The sequence below is a fragment of the Mustela putorius genome, unplaced genomic scaffold (assembly GCF_011764305.1).
Source record: "Mustela putorius furo isolate JIRA1106 unplaced genomic scaffold, ASM1176430v1.1 tig00000228_pilon_pilon_pilon, whole genome shotgun sequence".
Lineage (NCBI taxonomy): Eukaryota > Metazoa > Chordata > Mammalia > Carnivora > Mustelidae > Mustela > Mustela putorius.
In genome coordinates, this window is record NW_025421322.1 from 3945948 (window position 1) to 3971760 (window position 25813).

The 25813-nt window shown below is 36.2% G+C and overlaps 2 protein-coding genes across 10 annotated transcripts in view; one reads left to right on the forward strand and one right to left on the reverse strand.

Moving 5' to 3' along the window:
- The window catches only part of VPS13B (vacuolar protein sorting 13 homolog B), a 762523-nt gene that overhangs the window by 10006 nt on the left and 726704 nt on the right, over positions 1-25813 (forward strand). For all 9 annotated transcript variants that reach the window (XR_006606124.1, XM_045077980.1, XM_045077982.1 and 6 more), the window contains exon 3: positions 6707-6850. Coding sequence is in view for 8 of the 9 variants with exons in the window: in XM_045077980.1 (XP_044933915.1) it covers positions 6707-6850 (144 nt within the window). In the remaining variant the exon portion in view is untranslated. The remainder of the gene's footprint in view (positions 1-6706; positions 6851-25813) is intronic.
- LOC106007448 (thymosin beta-4-like) lies at positions 2775-2995 on the reverse strand. The gene has a single exon (XM_045077984.1). It carries the CDS (start codon positions 2922-2924, stop codon positions 2790-2792), a length of 135 nt encoding a protein of 44 aa, XP_044933919.1. The 5' UTR covers positions 2925-2995; the 3' UTR covers positions 2775-2789.

Below are 25813 nucleotides of genomic sequence, written 5' to 3' on the forward strand. Positions count from 1 at the left end.
ACCAATTTTTTATATTCAGTAGATATTTTTTAATGTTTCACTTTTATTTATTTTTTTTTTAAAGATTTTATTTATTTATTTGATGGACAGAGATCACAAGTAGGCAGAGAGGCAGGCAGAGAGAGAGGGAGGAAAGCAGGCTCCCCGCTGAGCAGAGAGCCCGATATGGGGCTCGATCCCAGGACCCTGAGATCATGACCTGAGCCGAAGGCAGCGGCTTAACCCACTGAGCCACCCAGGCGCCCAATGTTTCACTTTTAATTTCTTTAATTTTCACATTACTTTTTAGCGCTTACTCCAAATCTTACAATATAGATCCAGTTTTTTAGTCTATTTCAGATTAATGCTTTATTTGTTACTTAAAATACAGAAACTTTCTCCATTATGGCTCCATTACTTCCCCCTCTTGTGCTATTGTCATATATATTGCACTTTTGTGTTGTAAGTCCAACAGAACAATTTGATAGTTGTGTTTTAGGTAATGGCCTTTTAAGTCAGGAGAAAATATACGTTTATATTGTTCTTTAATGATTATATAATTACATTCATTGGTGCTTTCCTGTGAATTTGTGTTACTGTCTGGTGTTCCTTTCAAGTCTGATGAACTTTCAGTATTCTGTTAACAGTGAATTATCTGGGTCTTCATTTGGGTGTTCCTTTTATTTTGCCTTCATTTTTTAAGGATATCTGCTGGATATAGAATTTTTGGTTATTGTTGTTGAATGTCATCTCATTACCTTATTTTTCTTCTTCTTCTTTTTTTTTTTCTAGGATTTTATTTATTTGAGAGACAGTGAGTGAGAGCACAGCTGGGGGAGGGGCAGAGGGAGAAGGAGGAGCTGACTCCCTGTTGAGCAGGGAACCTGATGTAGGATTCCCTAAGCTGAAGGCAGGCACTTAACACACTGAGCCACCCAGGCGCCCATCTCATTATCTTTTTGCCATTGTGTGTAATGAGAAGTAAGCGATTTTTCTATTTCTGATTTTAAGATTTTCTTTTCATCCCTGGCTTTTCACTGTGATGTGTCAGGGTGTCAATTCACTGATTCTTTTTGCCAGTTGATGTTGAGCTCTGTTAGTGAATTTTTCATTTATTGTACTTTTGAATTCTATAATTTCAATTTGGTTGTTCTTGGCAATTTGTCTCATTGATATTTTCTTTGATGAATCATTGTCCTATATTCCTTGAATTATGTAAATATGGTTTCCTTCATTTCTTTGAACATAATAGATATTATGAAGTCTTTGCGAACTAAGTTTTACAGTTGAGCACCCTCAGAGGTAGTTTTTATTTAATTTGTATACTTTCCTTGTTTCAGAATTTTTGGTTGAAAACTGGGCAATTTATAGATAGTAAGTTATAGCAACTCTGAATTCGGATTTCCTCTATCCAGGGGATGATTATTGTTGATATTGGTTTATGTTTATTTTTTAGTGATTTGCCTTTGGTGTTTCCCCTGTAGTGTGTGGCCTCTAATGTTGATGCCCCCATACCACCTCCAGCCATTCTTTGTGTGTTCAATTCTGGCTTTCTAGGGATTACCCTGGGTCACTATAACAGTCATCAGCCATTATTGTTGATATTGGTTTATGTTTATTTTTTAGTGATTTGCCTTTGGTGTTTCCCCTGTAGTGTGTGGCCTCTAATGTTGATGCCCCCATACCACCTCCAGCCATTCTTTGTGTGTTCAGTTCTGGCTTTCTAGGGATTACCCTGGGTCACTATAACAGTCATCAGCCATTGATTGGCTAGAGACTGTTTTTACCATTGAACCAGTAAATCTAACTTTTTACATAGACTTTCTTCCACTCCTATACATATATTAGATAATGCTCACAATTCAGGGAATTTATAAATGTGATCCTTGCCCCCTCTTTTTTTAACTTACTGGATTACAAAGCCTCTTGGTTAACCATGAATGCATAGCTTGTTAGGTCCCTCTCCTCTAAGTAAGCACAACCTGTCAAATGCATATAGCTTTCTAGACTATCAGGGATATGTGAAATCATAGCAAGTCTATTAATTTTCTGGCCAGTCTGCTGTTTTGTTGATTGTACCAACAAATGCTGTGGCCTTAGGTTAGATTTCTTTTTTGCCCCTGATTTTTTTTCTTTCTTTTTTGACAACTTTGTCTAGTTTTGTGATTGCTTTTTGGAAAGAGGATTTGCCAACTTCCTAACTCAGAATTCTTTTTTTTTTTTTTTCAAGATTTTATTTATTCATTTGATGGACAGAGATTACAAATAGTCAGGCAGGCACGGAGAGAGGAGGAAGCAGGCTCCCTGCTGAGCAGAGAGCCCGATGCGGGGCTCGATGTGGAGCTCGATCCCAGGACTCTGAGATCATGACCCGAGCCGAAGGCAGAAGCTTTAACCCACTGAGCCACCCAGGCGCCCCCAACTCAGAATTTTTTTTTCACATTTTAAACTTTTTATTTGCGTATTAAAAAATTGTGCATTCCAATACTTAAAATCATTCAAAGAAAAAAAATGGCACTCTGACTAAACTTCAGTTTACTGCCCGGCAAGACACCTAGGACCAGCTTAGTTTTTACTAGTTGTGTCCACCCAGCTTCTTCCTTTGCCGGCATACAAATTATTTTCCTTTCCCTGCCGATGTATAGGAGGTTTGGCTTCCCAGTCAGTAGTTCAGATTCTTTGATAAGAACAAAGGGACCACAGTCATTTAAACTTGATCCAACCTCTTTGCATCTTAAAAGTTAAACAGCTAAAAAGAAATAAGGCAATGCTTGTGGAATGTATAGTGCGTATCAGCGGCTCCCACCTCATTATGATTCGCCCGCTTGCTTCTCCTGTTCCATCGTTTCTTTTGAAGGCAGTGGATTTTTCTCTTGTGTTTCTGTCTTCTTCAATTTAGACTTACCGAATTTCTCAATCTCAGCCATATCGGGTTTGTCAGACATGGTTGCAGAGGAAGCGGAGCGAGGTGCGCGAGCGAGAGAAGACCGGTCTGCTCAGGAGCCGCCACCGAATCCTAACTCAGAATTTTTAAAGTCCTGTCCTGTATTCATTTTTATTTTGTAGTAAAAAGCATGTAACATAAAATTTACCATCTTAGCTATTTTGAAGTATAGTCTAGTGTTAACTATATGCACATTGTTTTTAATAGATCTTTAGAACTTCTTCATCTTTCAAAAATTAAAACTCTGTAACCATTTAACAACTTCCTTTTTCCTTCTCCCCCCACAGCACCTGGCAACCACCATTTTACTTTGTATCTAAGAATTTTACTACTTCAGATGCCTTATATATGTAGAATCTTACAGTATTTGTCTTTTTGTGACTGATTTATTTCACTTAGTATAATGTCTTTACCATGTTTAGTCATGTTGTAGCATATGACAGAATTTCCTCTTTTTAGAAGATTGGTTATATTTGTTTGTATATACCACATCTTCTTTATCCATTTATCTTTCAGTGGACATTTAGGCTGCTTCTACCTCTTGACTATTGTGATTAATGCTGCAGTGAAATGGTTCTGCAAATATCTTTTTGAGATCCTATTTTCAGTTCTTTTTCATATATACTCAGAACTGATTTCATGTGGTGATTCTATTAATTTTTGAGGAACTTCCATAATGCTTTCTTTAGTGGCTGTATCATTTTACATTTTCACCAATGGCACACAAGCATTCCAATTTCTCTTCATACCTGCTCGCACTTGTTACTTTTTTTTTTTAATTTTATTTATTTATTTGACAGACCACAAGTAGGCAGAGAGGCAGGCAGAGAGAGAGAGAGGAGAAAGCAGGCTCCCCGCTGAGCTGAGAGCCTGAGGTGGGGTTCGATCCCAGGACCCTGGGATCACGACCTGAGCCGAAGGCAGAGGCTTTAACCCACTGAGCCACCCAGGTGCCCCACTTGTTACTTTTGATAATGGCCATTCCAACAGGTGTGAGATGGTAGGTCATTGTGGTTTTGATTTGCATTTCCTTGATTAGTGATGTTGAACATCTTTTCATATACTTGCTGGCAATTTGTACATATTCTTTTGAGAAATATCTGTTCATTTATCCACTTTTAAATTGGAATTACTTTGTGTTGTTTATTTTAGATATTCACCCTTATCAGATAAATGGTTTACATAAATTTTTTCCTATTACATAGGTTGCCTTTTTTCTCTTGAATGTTTTCTTTGCTGCATGAAGGTTTTTAGATTTGTCTATGTTTGGTTTTGTTACTTATGAAATTTAGATTTTTTAATTAAATTTTTTTCAGATTTATTTATTTATTTGACAGACAGAGATTACAAGTAGGCAGAGAGGCAGTCAGAGAGAGAGAGGGAAGCGGGACTCGATTCCAGGACTCTGGGATCATGACCTGATCCAAAGGCAGAGGCTTTAACCCACTGAGCCACCCAGGCACCCTAAAATTTAGTTTTAAAGTATGCTTGTATTCTGTTAGAATATTTTGTTATAGCCTACCTAGAATTAGGTTTTTGAACTTTTTAACCCCCTTCTTAAATTCTTCTTTACTGATATTCTTTGTGCAGTCATATATGTTCTGGTTTTTGGAATATATTTTTTGCAATGTATTTCTGAAGTTATAAGTGAATAAAGTATTTTAAACTTATACAGTTTATCTTGAAGTAAAAGGAATGAAACTTGTTTTTATAGTTATATTAAGGATGGTCTGTCTACTATAACAACATCCGTGTTTTGTCTTTTACAAGGCATAAATATATTCTCATTTTTCACAACTCTGAGGAAATGGGAATAATCTTGATTATAGTCAGATGATAAGTGTTCAAGTGGATTTCGATAGGGGTGATATGGCTCAAAATTCCGTGTTCAAATATAGAATGCTGCCTCTTGTGTTAGTGTTTATGTAGTAGTGGTTTAAGTTGATTAGCAGCATTCTGATGATACCGAGGTGCTTTTGACTACTTCCTGCAAAAATCCAATTTGTACCCATAAATTGCGACTGTGGTAGGCATTTCACAAATGTTCCTTTGTTACAGAAGTCAGGAAATGGTAGAAATGGCATTATCATGGGCTCATTGTCCAAATAGATGCATAACCAATGGAAAGGTATTAAGTTCTCATAATGGAAGTATAGATGAAGTATAGTTGTGGTGAAGAGGAAGGGTTCTGGCATCATATTTTCCAGTTTTGAGTCCTGGTTTTCCAAGTTGTGTCATTTTAGGAGGTTACTTGACCCTTCCATGCCTCAGATTCTTCATCTGTAAAATTGGTAGAATAATAATATTTACCTTTTGGGGGTCTTATAAGGATTAAATAATTGTATGCTGGTAAAGTGCCTGGTGCATGGTAAGTGCTGAGTAAACATTGTTTTTGATATAGATGCTGATGAAAATATAATTGGTTTATACTTCAGATTGATCTTTCAAATTTTAATGGCAAATACTTAAAGTGTGACACTCCATTAGAATAATATAGTAGAAATAGATTTTAAGTATTCTGCCCTTGGAGGAAAAAACGACTTCTGAATACCTACATGAGGCCCATATGTATATAAGCGTAGTTAGTGTTTTTGTAACAGTTATTCTTAGAGGAAGATAATATTCTGAGCACTTTGTATAAATTCAGTTAATTCTCAGTGATACTATTGTTATCCAGATTTTACAGATAAACTGAGACACAGATATATTCAACAAGTTTCCCAGTGGTTTGCCATATTGCCTATATTTAGCTATTTTGCTTTGTTACTAACCTAAGTAGATGGGCAATTGTGGATGAATAAGTTTAAAGTATATCTTAATTTTCCCAAAGAGTTGAAATAACTTAAAATGTGATTCAGGTATAATCTACACTGCAGTTTTTTCCTTTGTAAATTTTTAAGAATTTTGTCAGTGTAACAAGTTCGTACTAAAAAGTGATTATGGTGACATTTATGTTTTTATTTCTTACCTTCTTTCTAATAATAATGGAAATCAGTAAGAAAATATTTAAATTTTATAACCAGATATTATCTGGGTACAATCTTAAATTAGGTAAAACTCAGTACTTTTTTTATTTTTCAAGTTTGGTTAATTTTTATTTTGTTGGGTCACTCTCTTACCTTTTAACTCTGCTCTCTCAATTCCCTTTTAACTTGCCTTACAGTCCTGTTCTGTTAGTTTAAAACACATTTTAAAGACATGTTTTGAATGGAGATTTGAAACAATATGCCATTCAGTTATCTTAGTGCTACTGTCTACTGTGATTATTACAACCACTACTGTATATGAACTTCTGTTATGTACCACATATTTTATATTATATTCATTCAGCAGAAAAAGCAATGGAGGCCTAGGCGGGTTAACTAGCTTATTAAAAGTAACTTGTACAATAGGTTTGTGTTGTGTATCATAACCTATAGTTTAACAAGTTATTTGGTACTTTTTGTTGAATAGTATTTCTTAAAATATTTTTGTTTTAGAAATTTCTTTTTTTTTTAAAAGATTTTATTTACTTTTATTGCACAGAGAGAGAGAGACCACAAGTAGCCAGAGAGGTAGGCAGAGAGAGAGGGGGAAGCAGGCTCCCCGCTGAGCAGAGAGCCAGATGCGGGGCTTCATCCCAGGACTCTGAGATCATGATCTGGGCCGAAGGCAGAGGTGTAACCCACTGAGCCACCCAGGAGCCCCTTGTTTTAGAAATTTCATTTCTCTTTTCAGAAAGTAATGTGGATATTATAATGAAAAAATTAAGCACTTACTAACTTTTAATATTTTTGTTTTAAGGAACTGAAATTACCATTCACTTTTTTAAGTGGACATATTCATGAGTTGAGGATCCATGTACCCTGGACAAAACTGGGTTCAGAACCAGTAGTAATTACCATCAATACAATGGAATGCATTTTGAAACTTAAAGATGGAATACAGGTAAGTTATTGAACCTAGTTTTTTATGTTAACCTATTTTAATAGTTAATGGTGTTATTTCTTTAACTTTTGGGATATGTCACCTTTTACACAAAGTTTATATACACTTAGAGTTTCTTACATACCTATTAAAGTAACATAATTGCAAAAGGGTATTCTTATATTTGGATAAAACATCTAATGGTTATTTTCATACTGATTTCACTGAATCTAATCATAGCCATCATAGCGATCATGTAGATGGCTTATTATCTGTCTCTAGTAGAAGTAGGACCTGATTGTGTCCAATTTTCATGTGAAGTTTTTGAATTTTTGCAAAAGAGTTGTATGATTTTTTTATATTTACATGACATTTTTAAATGAGATGAACATTTCTCATTTTTTGAGATGAATATTTAAGTTAACATACAGTGTTACAGTAATTTCAGGTGTAGCATATAGTAATTTAACACTTCTGTACAACACCTGGTACTCATCACAAGTGCAGCCTTAATCCCTATCATCTATTTCACATATCCCTACACCCACCTCCCCTCGGGTAGCCATTAGTGTGTTCTCTATAGTTAAAAGTTTGTTTCTTGGTTTGCCTCCTTTTTTCCCTCTTTACTGATTTGAATGGATAAAGAAGCTGTGGTATATATATATACACAATGGAATATTACTCAGCCATAAAAAGAATGATGTGGATAGAACTAGAGAGTATTATGCTAAGCAAAATAAGTCATTGAAAGACAAATACCATATGATTTCATTCATATGTAGGATTTAAGAAACCTATCAAATTTCATTGTGTTTTTGAAGTTTCGGCATCAGAGGCTGATTTTTTTTTCTGACCTTTTCTCTGACCATTTTACATTTCTTAGTGTTTTTTCTTTTTTGTAAAGGTGTAATACTGATTTTTTAAGAAGTTTCTAGAAAAAATTATTTAATATAGGAAGGAAATAGATCTGATAGTAGTATATTATAAATTTTTCCTTTTCATAGAAAAGTATTGTCTCTTCATTTTTACTACTTTTTTGTTAGCCCATATTTTACTTGCAGTTTAAAAAATGCTTTCTAGAACCAAATGAGTTGATGATGATGAGATGAATATTAATTTTAACAATTTAATAATTTATTAAATGTTAGGGCAATTTTAGTGTGTCCTAAATATAACCAGTCTGTGAATTAAGGTTATTTATGACGTTAAAATAATTTCCTATTTTAAGAAGATATTTTGTCATATCAGGCCACTGGGCTCATCCTTTTCTCCTTTTATGAAATCTTTGATTCTAACCTTTTATCATCTAATTTGATGTAGTTTCTGGAAGTAAGTAGACCAATGCTATATTTCCATGAGAATTTATTTTGTAAACATGAAAAACATGGGAGATCTGTGAAATAGTTCTATTACAACAGAGTTTTATTTTACATTCATTTTAGGTAATACTTAAGTGGTCTTAATCATCATCTGTTCCTGGAATTTAATTTTTTTTTTTTTAGAAGTCTGGACTTGGTTATACCACCCATGGAGAGCTCCATATTAAAAGAGAAAAAAAATCCAGACACTAAGTATTTTTTCAATCGGAAGGTGGAAGTTTCAAGGCCAGATGTCCCATAAGAAACACATTTTAAAAGAGGCAAATTACAACTAATTATAGAGGCTGCAGAAAAAGATTTGTAACACATGACTTAGTGCAACCTAGAACTAATATTTGATATTGGACCATGCAGATGGCTACTGCAGGAATGATCAGGTTTCCTGCTTGCATGGTATTTGAGACTTGAATTTTGTGGTGTGTACAGCAAAAGGTCAAGTGTCATGAATGTAAACTACCCTCAAAACAAGTATTTTTTGCAGATGTTTAAAATTTTGAGGTAGAAAAGATTTTTGAAAATTGCAGTTGACATTTGGACAAATTATTCAGCAGTGTCCATCCCGGGAGAGTAATACTTAGGTTAGTGATTGGAATTAATTTTTCAGTAAGACATTGTAGATGAAACACATTTTTAAACAGTTTATTTTCCTGTTTTAGGCTTTGATTAGTGTAGTAGGAAATTAAGTTTAAAAGTTACACATGTACTAGTAAAACTGAATAAGTCCATATTTAATTTAAATTATTTCAAATTATTACATTGTAGAATCACATGAAGAAAATACTTATTTCATAAATTGGGAGGTTGATTAAATGAAGGGATCATTTAGAGTTATAGATATGAATCTTTTAAAAATACTACTGTTGATATTTGACAATGTAATAAACACTACTTAAAAGTTAGAAATTTGAGGTCTAATTCAGAAAATGTCATTACAAAAATATAATATTGCTAAATGCCTTGATAAGAAGGGTATGTCTAGTTTGTAAAGTTCAGTTTAATTCTACCAACATTTATTGATTTCCTGCTCTTCAGGGCACTGAACAGCATTGTCAAGATATTTATGTAACCTTCTAAGGAGACTTAAAGAAAGAGATATATGATGATTGAGGGTGACTCTAGACATAATTACAATATACTGCCTTAGCATGTCTCTGTAAGTCATTTTTTAAAGATTTATTTATTTATTTTTTCATGCAACGATATTTTATTAACATATAATGTATTATTTGCCCCAGGGGTACAGGTCTGTGAATCATCAGGCTTACACATTTCACAGCACTCACCATAGCACATACCCTCCCAATTTTCATAACTCAGCCACCCTATCCCTACCCACTACGCCCCAGCAACCCTCAGTTTGTTTTGAAAGATAAAGAGTCTCTTATGGTTTGTCTCCCTCCTGATCCCATCTTGTTTCATTTTTTCCTTTCCTACCCCCCACAACTCCTTATCCTGCCTTTCAAATTCCTCATATCAGAGAGATCATATGATAATTAAGACTTGTTTGTTTTAGCAAGTTCACATGCATGATCTTGGAGGAGAAGGAAAGGGAGAGAGTCTCAAGCTGACTCTCTGCTGAGTGTGGATCTCCATTTTTCTACCCTGAGATCAGGACCTGAGCTGAAGCCAAGAGTATGTAGCTCAACTGACCAAGCCACCCAGGCCCTCCGTAATTAGTTTTATAGAGATTTTTTTTTGATGACAGGGTGACCCGAGTTGTGTTTAATTTTTTTTTTTTTTTTTAAAGATTTTACTTATTCATTTGAGAGAGAGAGAGAGAGACAGCACCAGCAGGGGGAGAGGGAGAAGCAGGCTCCCCACTGAGCTGGGAGCCCAACACTGCACTTGATCCCAGGACCTGGAAATCATGACTTGAGCCAAAAGTCTGATGCTCAACCATCTGTGCCACCCAGACGCCCCCACGTTGTTGTGTTAGGTCAAATAAAGGCCACCATGATGCTCACACTGAATTCTTAATATTACTTTTAAATTAACATATAATGTGTTATTTGTTTCAGGGGTACAGGTCTGTGATTTATCAGTCTTACACAATTCACAGCACTCACCACACTTCCCAGTGTCCATCACCCAACTACCCCAACCCTCCCACCTCGCTCCCCTGTTTCTTGAAATTAAGACTCTCTTATGGTTTGTCTCCCTCTTTGATTTCGTCTTGTTTCATTTTTCCTTCCCTTCCCCTATGATCCTCTGTCTTGTTTCTGAAATTCCTCATATTCACACTGAATTTTTTAAATACATTGATATTTCACTCGGAAAATACTTAACTGTTAGCTCTTTACTCTGGGAGACATTTCTGTTATCTAGACCCTTTACACCCTTCAGATTTTACTTGTGAGCTTTTTTTTTTTTTTAACTTTGGTTGCAGAATTTCGTTCATGACACATCATCAGTGGTCCAGGTCTGACTTATTTAACTAGTTCACTCTAATGAACTATGTGGATCCAACACTTAGCTCAGTAACTTACATTTAACTATATGCTCCTCTCCTTTTGCATATTCTTGCTTTTCAGCCTCTGTGGGCCTCACCTGTAAAAGAGGGCAGGACTTGCTGCATAGTTCTTATTTTATGGTTGTGTGTGCTTTGCTCATCTTACTAATAATTCTTGCAAAAAAGCTTCTTCAACCTAGAGCAGTAGTACATTTTTTTTTTAAAAGATTTTATTTATTTATCAGAGAGAGGGGGGGAGAGAGCGAGCACAGGCAGACAGAGTGGCAGGCAGAGGCAGAGGGAGAAGCAGGCTCCCCGCTGAGCAAGGAGCCCGATGTGGGACTCGATCCCAGGACGCTGGGATCATGACCTGAGCCGAAGGCAGCTGCTTAACCAACTGAGCCACCCAGGCGTCCCAGTAAATTTGTTTTTAAAGAACTATTTGTTTGGGCCTATGTATGACCTAGAAAGTTTAAAAAACAAAAACAACAACCCCCCTCCAAAAATAAACCCCTATAAAATCTTTTGACCTGATAAATATAACTGCAAGGCTAATTATAGAATACTCACTGTTCATAAAAAAAAAATCTTTTGTACCTAAACCAAAACTTTAAAATTATTAGTAAAAACTGGGGATAAACAAACAGCTTTTTCTTAATATATATACGTACTTTTAGTCGCTGGTAAGTGCTTGGAGTTACAGGACAATCTTGTTGTCCTTTCTTCTTGCACATTTTGGTGTTGTGGAAATCCATTATTTGTTTAGTTAGTTTAGAAGAGGGAAGTGTCCTATCTTGTGCTTGAAGCTTGAGCACTATGCAGAACGAAGTGTTGGTAAGGCTATTAACAATATTTATATGGCCTTTAGGAAAAAATAACACACTTTAATTCTCTTAAATGAGGTGGGATTAATTTAAGTGACTACTACTTTAGTAGTCCCCCTCACTCACTTCCACACCTGCCAAAATTCATATATTGAAATTCTCCCCAAAGATAATTGTGTTAGGAGATAGGATCTTTGGGAGATGCTTAAGTCATGAGCCCTCATAAATGGGATTAGAGTCATCTAAAGAGGCTCCAGAGAGATGCCTGTCTCTTTTGCCATGTGAGGACACAGTGAAAAGGTACCAGCTATGAACTGGGAAGAGGGCTCTCAAACCAGACCATGTTGGCACCTTGATCCTGGTCTTCCCAGGCTCCAGAACTGTGAGAAATAAATCTGTTGCTGTTATAAGCTACCAAGCTACCCAGTCTGTGGTGTTTTTTATAGCAGCCCAAATGGACTAAGACAACTATCTTCTCAGAAATTTAACAGGGTTCCAAAATGCTGACTTGGACTGTGGAATTTATTGTACTATTATTGATTTCCTCACTTGCACCGCTGTGGGTTAATGATAGTGGTGATTACAATAGCAGATAATGTAGTCCACATTCTGTCTGTAGCTTACTCATGTAAAAAAGTGAGAAAGAATTCCCTATAAATTAAGGGTGTTGTCTTTACTCTCACAAGGGAACCCCTTTTATACTGTGAAGGAGATGAATACTCTGGTACACGTGTACATTGTTCCTGTGTAACAGTTCAGAGAAGCCACATAATTGTTGATAAAATGAATTAAAGTAAGTTCATATCATTTTGATCTAGGGAAGAATTTTATAAATGGAGTATATAGATAAATAATTTCCAATCTTTGGCTATATGTGCTGCCTACAAACTTCAGACCTTGGGTTTGAGTTCTTGTGTGTGGTGTTGTAACTGCAGTGGTGAAACAAGATTGGAAAGTGGGGCATTGACCTTTGTGTAAAGAAGGTGAATGGAGGATTCAGCAGAGAATCCTGAAAGTCCCTGGCAGTGATTCCTAAGTTATCTGCCCTGGTGACAGGCCACAGGAAAGGGTGGAGAAATTGAGTAATTCAAAACCAAGTAATACATAGAGGAGTGACAGTAGTAGTTATAAATGTTCCTTCACATTCTCAGCTGAGAGAAGAATAAGCCAAACCACATTTCTTTAAGATACACAGAAAAATAATGTTTTGCTGAAGAAATTTTAAATACATGAATCTGATCCTGAATTTACTTGCGCTCAGAGGTATACCAAATTCTTCTGGTAAGTGAGGTATTCAGTTTAGTCAGGTGCAGCAAGCATTAAGGTGCTTCCTATTCTTTGCTGTTTATCTTCAATCTTTTAAAATTAATACTGGAGATTATATTCGAGTCCATTTTGGAATGTAGTAGAGAAATAGATACTTCTGAGTTTCACTGTAGGTGGAATCCTTTATTTATATATTTATATATTTTGTTTATTGGCTGTGTTTTTTCATTTTAGTCCCACTTTTATGGAGATGTAGACAAAATGCATATATATATATATGGTGTAATTCACCAGTGAGTTACCTTTCTTGGGCTTTTCTTCATTGGGAATTTAAGTTTATATTTTAATTACTTTGTGCTCATCACTACAAGTGCACTCATTAATTCCCATTGCCTATTTCACTCTTTCCCCTACCCGCCTCCCCTCTGGTAACCAGGAAGTTTGTTCTCTATAGTTAAGAGTCTATTTCTTGGTTTATTGCTCTTTCCGCCACCTTTTGCTTGTTTGTTTTGTTTCTTAAATTCCACATATGAATGAAATCATATGGTATTTGTCTTTCTCTGATTGCCTTATTTGACATAGCACTATACTCTTTAGCTCCATCCAGTTGTTGCAAATGGCAAGATTGCATTCTTTTTTATGGCCGAATAATATTCCATTGTGTATGTATATACCACATCTTCTTTTTTGATTCATTAGTCAGTAGATATTTGGGCTGTTTCAACAAATTGGGTATTGTAGATAATGTTGCTGTAAGCACTGGGGTGTATGTATCCTTTGAATTAATGTTTTTGTATTCTTTGGGTAAATACCTAGTAGTCCATTTGGTGAATCATAGAATAGTTCTGTTTTTAACTTTTTGAAGAACTATACTGTCTTTCACAGTAGCTGCAGGGGTTTGCATTCCCAGCAACAGTGCAAGAGTGTTTCCCTTTCTCCACGTCCCTAAAAACATCTGTTTCCTGTGTTATGATTTTAGCCATTTTGACAGGTGTAAGGGTACCCTTCTAATTGTGATTTGCTTTTCCCTAATGAGTGATGTGGAGCATCCTTTCCTGTATCTCTCGGCCATCTGTACATCTTGTTTGGAAAAATGTCTATTCATGTCTTCCCATTTTTAATTGGATTATTTGTTTTGGGGGGTATTGAGTTTGATAAGTTCTTTATGGATTTTGGATATGAACTTTCTATCAGGGTTATATCAGATATGTCATTTGTAAATATCTTCTCCCATTCTGCAGGCTGTCTTTTAGTTTTGTTGGTTGTTTCCTTCACTGTGCAGAAACTTTTTGTTTTGATGAAGTCCCAATACTTTATTTTTGCTCTTGTTTCCCTTGCCTCGGGAGATCTAGCTAGAGAAAAGTTTTGACATCCAAGAAATTACAGCCTGTGCTTTCTTCAAGGACTTTTATGGTTTCCTGTCTCACATTTAGGTCTTTAATCTGTTTTGAATTTAATTTTTGTGTATGGTGTAAGAAAGTGGTCCAGTTTCATTCTTTTGCATGTTACTGTCCAGTTTTCCCAATACCATTTGTTAAATAGACTGTCTTTTTTCGACTGGGTATTTTTTCCTGCTTTGTTGAAGATTAATTGACTGTATAATTGTGGTTTCATTTCTAGGTTTTCTATTCTGTTCCATTGATCTATGTGTGTGGTTTTTATGTCAGTAGCATACAGTTTTGGCCACTACAGCCCTGTAATTCAATCTGAAGTCTAGAATTGTGATGCCTCCAGCTTTGATTTTCTTTTCAAGATTGCTTTGGCTATTTGGGGTCCTTTGTGGTTCCATACAAATTTCAGGATTGTTTTAGCTCTGTGAAAAATACTGGTGATATTTTGATAGGGATTGTATTAAATGTTCAGTTGCTTTAAGTTGTATAGAGAATTTAACAATATTTGTTCTTCTGATCCACTAGCTTGGAATATCTTTCCATTTCTTTGTGTCATCTTCAGTTTCTTTCAGGAGTGTTCTGTAGTTTTCAGAGTACAGATCATTTACCTCTTTGTTTAGGTTTATTCCTAGGTATTTTATGTTTTTTTGTGCAATTATAAATAGGATTGTTTTCACAATTTTTTTCTGCTGGTTCATTACTGGTATACAGAAATGCAACAGATTTCTGTATGTTGATTTTGTATCCTTCAGTAATATGCCTTTACTGAATTTGTAGATCAGTTCTAGCAGTTTTTTGGTGGGGTCTTTTGGGCTCTCTGTGTAGAGTATTATGTCATCTGCAAATAGTGATAGTTTTACTTCTTCCTTACCAATTTGGATGCCTTTTATTTTTGTTGTTTGGTTGCTGTGGCTAGGACCTCTGCTACTATGTTGAATAAAAGTGGTGAGTGTGGACATTCTTGTCTTGTTCCTGATCTTAGGGGAAAGGCTCTCAGTTTTTCCACATTGTGAATGATACTTGCTGTTGGTTTTTCATATATGGCCTGTATTATGTTGAGGTATGTTCCTTCTAAACCTACTTTATTGAAGGTTTCTATCATCAGTGGATGTTGTACTTTGTCACATGCTTTTTCTGCATCTATTGAAATGACAATATATGGTTCTTATCCTTTCTGTTATTGATATGATGTATCATTTGATTTGTGAATATTGAACCACCCTTGCAACCCAGAAATAAATCCCAGTTGATCATGTTGATTGATTTTAAAAGAAAATTTTCTAATATATCGTTGGATTTGGTTCACTAGTATTTTGTTGAGGATTTTTATATCTGTGTTCATCAAAGATGTTGGCCTGTAGTTTTTTTTTTTTTTTTTTTTTTTTTTTGTTTGTTTGTTTGTTTGCTTTTGGTGTCTTTATCTGGTTTTGGTATCAGAGTATGTTGGCCTCATAGAATGACCATGATCTGAGCCACCCAGGTGCCCCTGTTTTTTTTTTTTTGTTTTAATGATGTCTTATTGTTATTCTTTTAGAGTTTCTTTTTTTATTTTTGAAGTCTGCTCTAGGCCCAATGTGTGGGGCCTGAACTCATGATGACTCCAAGATCAAGAATTTCATGCTGTACCGACTGAGCCAGCCAGGTGCCCCTTGTCTTGATCCTTTAGCTATTTCTTTATCACTTTATTTTGCCATCTTAACTACAGTATGTCTTAGTTGATTTTTATTTAGGATTTTCTGTGCGTCCTTGATTTGTACCTCTGTTGTTTCCCTAGATTAAGGAAGTATTCAGGTATTATTTCTTCAGATAAATTCTCTGCCCCCTTTTGTTTCTCTTCTTCTGGGACTCCTAAGATATGAATGTTATTACCTTTGGAGTCACTGAGTTCCCTAAGTCTTTTCTCTTTTTACATAATTATTTTTTCCATCTTTTCATCTTAATTACTTTCCATTATCTTTGGTCATTAATTTATTTCTTCTTCTAGACTGTTATTCATTCCATCAGGTGTTATTTAGTTTATTGTACCCTTTGTCTTTGTTTTGTTATTCCTTGTTTCTGCTTTAATGGTCTCACTAATGTCCCTCACTCTTAATCCAGTGAGTATCCTTATGATCACTGCTTTAAATACTCCATCAGGCATGTTACTTTTATCTGTTTTATTTAATTTCCAATCATGTTCTTATTTATTTATTTTTTTTATTTGGGACGAATTCCTTGGGATTCTTATTTTGTCCCAAGTCTATGTGCCTGTTTCTGTGTGTTAGGAAAGGCGGCTAAATTTCCTGTTTGTTTTTTTTTTTTTTTTGGTTTGTTTGTTTTTTTAAGATTTTATTTATTAATTTGTCAGGAGAGCACAAAGCAGGGGGAACGGCAGGGAGAGGGAGAAGCAGACTCTCTGCTGAACAGGGAGTCTGACGTCGGACTCAATCCCAGGTTCCCGGGATCATGACCTGAGCCGAAGGCAGATGCTTAACTGACTGAGCCACCCAGGTGTCCAGACATTTCCTCTTCTTGAGGGTAATGGCCTTATGAAGAAGAGGTCATATAGTGCCCTGTTGTTTAGTGTCCTCTGTTCCCCAGGGTGTGGTGCTCCTGGAATGTCTCCAGTGTGTACTTTATGTGCTCTGCTGTTTTGTCCTGGCTGCTTTCTTTCAGGCCAGTCTTCAGAGGCTCTCTTTGCCTCTTGTGGGCTCTGGCCTGAATATGATGCGTTTTAACTAGGTGTGCTCTGGTCTGGTTCTGAAATGAGACCTGTTGCCTCTGCTGCTGGACCTGAAGACTTGCAAAATTCCTGGGTCAGGAGACTGTGTTGGCAGATGTTTGGGCCAGTTTTCTGGGGCATCCATCCACCATGCTTGTACTGAGGAAAGGGTGATTGGGAAGAGCAGTTTCACAGGAGTGTCATGGGTGGAGCTTTGTGTAAACAAGTTAGATAGTAAGTGTTGGAGCTGAGCTTGTTTCTGGAGGTGGTTCTGTGTTCAAGTTGAGTCACCCTGGAGGGAAATGGTGCCTGCTGGTCCCTGTGTTCCTGGAGGGGTGTCTCTGGGACCACTGTCTCTCAGGGACATGCTCCAAAATGAGTAACTAACCTTCCCACTGTGTGCTCCACATGCTCTTCAGATTGCTCTTTCCATTATGTATGTCCATGGGCTGTTTGTCCTGCTTTTTCTCCAAGAGCAGCCTTAATGTCCTGTGAGCTCAGGGCCAAGAACACTGACCTTTAAAGCTGTAGCTTAAATTTTTTGAAAAGAAATTTGGGCCCTCTTGCTTTCCAAGTAATTGCTAAAGTTGATCTTTTTCAAGGCTTTCCTATATCCTATTATATAACAGGTGTCTGATTCTATACTTCTCTCTAGAGATAAAAGTCCGAGTCGTCGTATAGTGGAAATTTGGGCCCTCTTGCTTTCCAAGTAATTGCATTTTCCTCCAGTGCTCCCTTGTGTGCTCCTTTGTCTCTCACCCTTCTCCACATCTATGGCTCATTCCCTGCTGCAGCAGTGGCCATCGTCCAGTTCTCTCCCAAGCCCTACATCTGCACTTCCTACTTTCTTCAGTGCGGGCTCTTCTCTGACTTTAGTTGTGGAGTTTGTTCTGCCAGTCTACAGATAGATTTTTGGGGTATTTAGGATGATTTGCTAGTTACTTAGTTGTATTTGTGCAATGAGGCGAGCCTTAGGTCCTCCTCCTTTGCTGTCATCTTCCTCTCTGAGATTTAAGATTTTAGATTACTGATTTGACATCCTTACCAGTTATTGTCTGTTCAAGTTTTTTATGTCTTTATGATTTGTATGTTTTTAGGTTATATTTCTAGCTATGTATTCACTTATTCTAGGTTGCCCAGTTTACTGGTATATAATTGTTCATAGTAGTCTCTTAAGATCCTTTATATTTCTGTGGTATCAGTTGTAAAGTCTCCTCTTAAATTTCTGATTTTATTTATTGGTCTTCCAGCTAAAGGCTTGTCCATTTTATCTTTTTAAAAGCCAACCTGTGGGGCGCCTGGGTGGCTCAGTGGGTTAAGCCGCTGCCTTCGGCTCAGGTCATGATCTCAGGGTCCTGGGATCGAGTCCCACATCGGGCTCTCTGCTTAGCAGGGAGCCTGCTTCCCACTCTCTCTCTCTCTCTCTCTTTCTCTCTGCCAGTCTTTCTACCTACCTGTGATCTCTCTCTGTCAAATAAATAAATAAAATCTTTAAAAAAAAAATAAAAGCCAACCTGTTTTGTTGATCTCTTTCTATTGTTTTTCTAGTTTTTATTTTACTTATTTTTGCTCTGACCATTGTTGTTCCTTTCCTTCTGCTGTCTTTGGGCTTAGTTCATTTTCTTGTTCCTTGAAGTATAATATTGGGTTGCTTATTTGAGATCTTTTTTTTTTTCTTAAGTAGCTGCTTGTGGCTGTAAATTAACTTCTTAGAATTGTTGTGGCTGCATTCATATATTTTGGTATGCTTTTGCATTTTCGTTTGTCTTAGGATATTTTTTATTTCATTTTTGAAGTCTTGTTTTGACACATTGTTCAGAAGTGTGCTGTGTAATTTTCATGTATTTGTGAATTTTTAACTTATCCTCATGTTCTTGCTTTCTAGTTCCATTGTGGTTGGGAAAGGTACTTGCTATTATTTCAGTCTTCTTAGACATGTTAAGACTTGTTTTTTTTTTTTTTAAAGATTTTTTTTTTTATTTATTTGACAGAGATCACAAGTAGGCAGAGAGGCAAGTAGAGAGAGAGAGAGAGAGAGAGAGAGAGGAGGAAGCAGGCTCCCTGCCGAGCAGAGAGCCTGATGCGGGACTCGATCCCAGAACCCTGAGATCATGACCCGAGCTGAAGGCAGAGGCTTAACCCACTGAGCCACCCAGGTGCCCCAAGTTCAGTATTTCTTTATTGGTTTTCTCTCTGGATAAACTATCTATTGTTGAAAGTGAGGTATTGAAATTTCCTACTAGTATCATGTTGCTGTATAATTCTGCCTTCAGAATTGTTGATATATTTAGGTGTTTTAATATTGGGTGCATGTATATTTATAGTGATTATATTCTCTTGATGAATTGACTTATCATTGTCTCTTGTTACAGCTTTTGAGTTAAAGTTTATTTTGTCTAATTATAACTATAGCTACCCTTGCTGTGTTTTGTTTTCCACTTGCATGGTATATCTTTTTCAATTCCTTCATTTTGAGTATATGTGCTAGGCATATGCTCTTCTAGGCAGCATGTATTTGGGCTGTGTTTTTTTTTTTTTTTAAACTTTTCATCCATTTAGTCACTCCATTTCTTTTGACTGGAGAATTTATTTGATTTACCTTTAAAGTAATTAGGGATAGGTATGTACTTATTATTGCCATGTATTGTTATCTGGTTGTTTTGCATTTCCTTTGTCCCTTTATTTCTCTCTCACTGTTTTTCTTTGAGATTTGATGATTTTCTGTAGTGGCATGCTTTGATTCCTTTCTTTCCCATTTGTTAAAGATTTATTTGAGAGAGTGCATGGGTGTGTGGGAGGGACAGAGGTAGAGGGAGAGGGAGAGAAAATCTCTAGCAGACTCCTCGCTGAGTGAGGGGCCCAACATGGGGCTCAAACCCACCACCTTTAGATCATGACCTGAGCTGAAATCAAGAGTTGGTTGCTTAACTGACTGAGCCACCTTGATTCCTTTCTTTTTATCTTTGTGAATATACGATATGTTTTTGTTTTATGTGATCATGAAGCTTTGATAAAACATCTTAATCTGTTTTAAGCCGATAACTGCTTAACTCCTATTACTTCAAAAAATGTTAGTCTTTCATTACTGCTCCCCCATATTTTATGTTTTTGATGTCACAATTAACATTTTTATATTGTGTATTCACTAAAAAATTACTGTAGATATTTTTTAATACTTTTGTCTTTTTGAAAAAGATTTTATTGATTTTATTTGAGAGAGAGAGTATGAGAGCAGGAGAGAGAATCAGAAGCAGACTCTGCACTGAGCACAGAGCCAGATGCAGGGCTCTGTCCCATGAACTCATGATCATGATCTGAGCTGAAACCAAGAATTGGATGCTTAACTGATTCAACCACCCAGGTACTCCAATAATTTTGTCTTTTAACCCACTGAGACACCCAGATGCCCCTAAATAATTTTGTCTTTTAAACGTTACAATAAAGTGATTTGTATGCATCACCATTACGGTATTAAAGTTTTCTGGCTTTAACCATATACTTACCTATTTAACAAGTTACCTATTTAATCTCTTTTCATTTTATCTTGAAGAATTCCTTTTTAACATTTCTTATAGTGTAGGCCTAGTGATGAACTCCCTTGGCTTCCCCGTCCGGGCACACCTTGACCTCTCTTTCATTTCTGAAGGATAGCCTTGCCTGGTAAAGTATTCTTGTTTGTCAGTTCCACTAAATAAGATATATTCAACACTTTTAATATACCATTCCATGTTCTTCTGACTGGGAAATCAGCTGATAGCCTTATTTTCTTTTTGTGTACGAGATTAGTTTCTTTTTTTTAGCTGCTTTCAAAATTTTCTCTTTGTCTTTAATTTTTGACAGTTTTATTATAGTATCTCTTGATTGAAGTCCTTTGCAGGTTGAATCTGTATGGAGACCTAGGAGTTTTATGTTCTTGGAAGTCCATTTTCTTTTCTCAAATTTGGGAAGTTTTTGCCATTATTTCTTTAAGGTTTCGGCCCCTTTCCATCTCTTCTTCTGACACTTCAATAATGTAAATATTTTGCTTTATGATATCTTATAATTCACATAGTTTTCTTCATTTTTCTAAGTTCTTTCTTAGTTTTTCTCCCTTGAATGGACAATTTCAAATGATTTGTTTTTGAGTTCACAGATTATTCTACTTGATCAAGTCTGGCATTGATACTGAATTTTTAAATTTAAGTTTTCAACTACCGGATTTGTTGAGTTCTTTTTTTATGGTTTCTTTCTCTCAAACTCATTTTGATCACTTTTTGTTTTCCTGAGGTCTTTGCGTGATCTGTCTGCTTTTGCAGTTCACTGAACTTCCTTAGAATTATTCTTTTAAATTTTTTTGTCTGGCAATTTGTAGGTCTCCATTTCTTTGGCGTTAGTTACTGGAAAATTGTGTACTGTTGATGGTGTCATGTTTCCTTGGGTGTGTGTGTGTTACGGCCTTGCACTGATGTCTGCATATTTGGAGCAGTCACCTCTTCCAGACACTTTACAGAATGGTTTTGGTGGGTCAGACCTTTACCTGTGGGTGGGTACAGGGGTCCTGGCTGGCTGAAATGATGTAGTTTTGGTCTGTGGTAGGCTTTATAGTGTAGTCTCTGCAGCTCCATTAGCTGAGGTCAGCATCAGTAGAGATTGCAGGAGGCCCCAAAGACATATTGCTGTGATGTCAACAGGTGTTGTCTCATTGTTAACCATTCATCCATTGAACAACTTTTTGGTAGCTTCCCATTGTTGATATTATAAATAGTGTTGCTCTAAACATTTGTGTACACATTTCTATGCTTCTATAAGTTTTCATTTCTTTGGGATATGTGCTCAAGGTCACTATCATTGCATCTGATGGGAAGTCCTTTTTTTTTTTTTTTTTAAAAGATTTTATTTATTTATTTGACAGAGAGAGATCACAAGTAGGCAGAGAGGCAGGCAGAGAGATAGGAGGAAGCAGGCTCCCTGCCAAGCAGAGAGCCTAATGCGGGACTTGATCCCAGGACCCTGATACCATGACCTGAGCCAAACGCAGAGGCTTAACCCACTGAGCCACCCAGGCGCCCGGGAAGTCCATTTTTATTAAAAGAAACTGCTGACTTGATTCCCAGAATGCCTACTATACATTCCCATGAGTAGTATAGGAGTGATCCAGTTTCTCTTTGTCCTCACTAGCGTGAACTACTTTTTATTTAGCTAGTCTGATAAGTATGCAGTGATAACTCATTTTGTGTTAATTTGCATTTTCCTTAGGATAATTATGTTGAACACTTCTCTATACTTATTTGCCACCTGCATTAGTAAAATGTGTATTCATGCTTTTTATTCACTATCTAATTTGAATGTTTGTTTTTTCAGTGTTGAGTTCTGAGAGTACTTTTGTGTATCCTAGAAACAAGTTCTGTCTCAGGTATATGGTTTGCAAATACTTCCTGCAGTTTGTAATTTGTCTTCTAATCCTCATAACAGGGCCTTTTGGAGAACAAAAGGTTTTAAATTTGACTAGGTCCAATTTATCAGTTTTTCCTTTTATGCATATGAGCTTTTGATGTCAAATCTAATAACTCTTTGCCTAGCAAAGATTTTCTTGTACATTTTTTTCTAAGAATTTTGTAGTTGTATGTTTAAGTCTTTTATGCAGTTTGAGTTAATATGCCTCCATAATGCCATTGTAAACACTTCAGCAAAGGTCAGTAGTAACATCACTGTTGCAAAAGTTAGTGGACACTTTTCATTTACTTTTCAATCCTCACTCAACTGTGATAGTTTATAATTTTGGTCTCTTTCTGAAAACTTGACTTTCTGTGGCTCCTCTGATTGTTTCCCCAACTCTTGGCACCAGTCTGGCTTCTCTTGTGACATCTTCTCTGCCTTCCATCACAAAATTTAAATTGAGTGTACTACGCTTTCAATATTTTAATCTTGTCCTTGGATAATTTTATTTTCTGTGGGTTTAGTTATTCTGTTAATTAATAAAATTCTTAGAGTTCAGTCTCATTTTCTGAGCTCTAACATTAAGAGCAAAATGGATCTTTGTTTATGTGACTGTTACAAATTGAATTAATCTAAGCCTCAAATCCTTTACTCCTTTTATAGTTCCTGTAAATAATAGTTCTGTTATTTACCTTCAATTCAGAAATGCTGAAGTCATCCTTAACTTTCTGTACTGCTTTTATTCAATTATTCATCCATTTCTGGATTCCACTCCTGTACTGTCTCTTGAGTATAGGTCTTTCAGTCGTCATTGGTACTTCTCTCCAAACCATTTTTAATATTGCCCAGGGAGGATATTCCTAAACTGTAGTCCTGATTGCTTAACTCTTGTGCTTAAAACTTATTAATGGTTACCTTCCTGTTGCTTCTGTAGTTCTTCTCAATCTTTTTAGCCTGGCTTCCTGGATCACTTTCTCTTCTCTTATATTTCAGGTTCTCTAAATCATTTGTAGTTCATCACACTGACACTGTATTGATAACTGTAGAACCTAAAGAAATACAATGTATAAAATAAGCATCTCATTTATGGACATGGATAATAGATGAGAATGATTTATCTGAGTAAATTTTCATTGCTTTATCAACAAAGTCCAGATGCTTTGATTCCCATTAATATATTGGCAAATTAGAATACCCTTACTTCAAGTTTAGTGTAAACAGTATCTTAAAATGTCTTTTGTCTTTATAAAAATCCATTGAAAAATTCTATTCTTCACTATTTATATATAATCTATTTGATGGATGAATTTCACAAAATTTATGTTTTGCCTCTGGCTTTTCAATACTCTCTAGAGAGCTTTGAGTAATTTAAATATTAGTATAAAAAAATCTGTTACTAGCAGCAAATCCACAAAACCTAAATACAAAAAATAAATTTTTAAAAAGTTTTTTTCATTTATTAGAGAGCGTGCACAAGCAAGGGGAATGGCAGAGGGAGGAGGGAGAACCAGGCTCCCTGCTGAGCAGGGAGTCCGATGTGTGGGGCTCTGTCCCAGGACCCTGGGATCATGACCTGAGCCAAAGGCAGACGCTTAATCGACTGAGCCACCCAGGAACCCCACAAATAATAAAAATTAAATACAGATTATTTTAGTTTTCCATTGCATTTCAACACTGCTATTTTCTTCTATTGGCATATAGATGATTAAGAATTTTGTTGTAATAATTGTGTATTCTTCTCTATGGGAACATGGAATTTTACTTGTATTACATATAAAAAGGTAGAAAGAGGGACGCCTGGGTGGCTCAGTGGGTTGGGCCGCTGCCTTCGGCTCGGGTCATGATCCTAGCGTCCTGGGATCGAGTCCCGCATCGGGCTCCTTGCTTGGCGGGGAGCCTGCTTCTCCCTCTGCCTCTGCCTGCCATTCTGTCCGCCTGTGCTCTCTCTCTCCCTCTCTCTCTGACAAATAAATAAATAAAATATTAAAAAAAAAAAGGTAGAAAGAGAATAGTGTATTTATTGATTTGTTATTTATTAACTTCACTTGTTTGCAATTGACAGTAATAAAAATCTCCCAAGATATACAAAATTAGGTATTTCAGTTTGTATATAGTTTGACTTTTTTTTTTTTTTAAGATTTTATTTATCTTAGAGAGAGAATGTGTGCATGTGTGTGTTGCTGGGGGAGAACAGGGGAGAGGGAGAGAGAGAATCTAAAGCAGAGTCTGCCCTGAGCATGGAGCTGGGACTCGACCTAATAACTCTGAGATCTTGACCTAACCTGAAACAGGATTGACACTTACCCAGCTGATCCATCCAGTACCCCTACTTTTACTTTAATAAATTGCTTTGTTCTTGATTTAAAAAAAACTACTGATTTAAATCCTAGAATTTTTTATTATGGCATATATAAGCTTAAAATATATGTCATATGAAAACCGAACTTGGTATAAACTGGGTTTTTGGTTAAATAGAAAAATTAAATTTACTGAGGATGTTTTAATTCCCATTTGCCATGTTGGATGTTTTCGAGGGGTCCTGTTATATTTGTTTTATCCTTGGAAAGTTTTTCCCTTTTGTTCTTTTGAGCTGAAAATGGTATTTTCATTCTCTTGTATCTTTTCTTTAGGAAGAAGAAAAGTCACATTTGGATTCAAATAAATAATGAAGTCTTTTACTTTAATGAGGGACTTTCTAAGAATGTTATGAATGAATGAAAATATGGGGTTGTAATAGAAGTGCCAGTGCAACCTTAATTACAGTATTCAGTGTTGTGGACACTATAATTTATATGTTTCAGTGCTGCAAACAGAAAACACTGCTAGTTTGATACTTTGCAGCTTGGTGGTGGTTGCATGTTCTCTTTTCCTTTCTAGCCTTAAGGCATCTCAATGTGTTGTCTGGCATTAACAATAATGAAGAACACAGACTGCAGCTTCTAGTATTTTACTTTTGTTTGATCCACAATCTAGTGTATAGGGTCCCTTTCTTTCTTTCTTTTTTTTTTTTTTTAATAGATTATTTATTTATTTGACAGACAGAGATCACAGGTAGGCAGAGAGGCAGGCAGAGAGAGAGAAAGGGAAGCAGGCTCCCTGCTGAACAGAGAGCCCAATGCGGGGCTCGATCCCAGGACCCTGGGATCATGACCTCCTGGGATCATGACCTGAGCCGAAGGCAGAGACGTTAACCCACTGAGCCACCCAGGCGCCCCTAGGGTTCCTTTCAATTAATAAAATGTAATGGTTTTCTGATTTTCCTTCTGATGATTACATACTGCTAATTTTCTTTTTTCTTGAATTTCTTCATTTTGTCTTTTTTGTTTTTTGTTTTGAAACTCTGGTTATCTAGTACTTAGAAACTCCTGAGTCTGTATCTGAACTGAGTTTTCTATAGACAGAGTTGGGTTTTACTAGTCTGACAGTTTATTAGTTGGAGTGTAATAGATTATTTATATTTTATGTGGCTTTTAGAAAGGTCGGTCTTAAGTCAATTTTCTTTTTGTTTTCTATTTGTCCCATCTAATTCTTGTATCTTTTTTCCTTTCTTGCTGTTTTT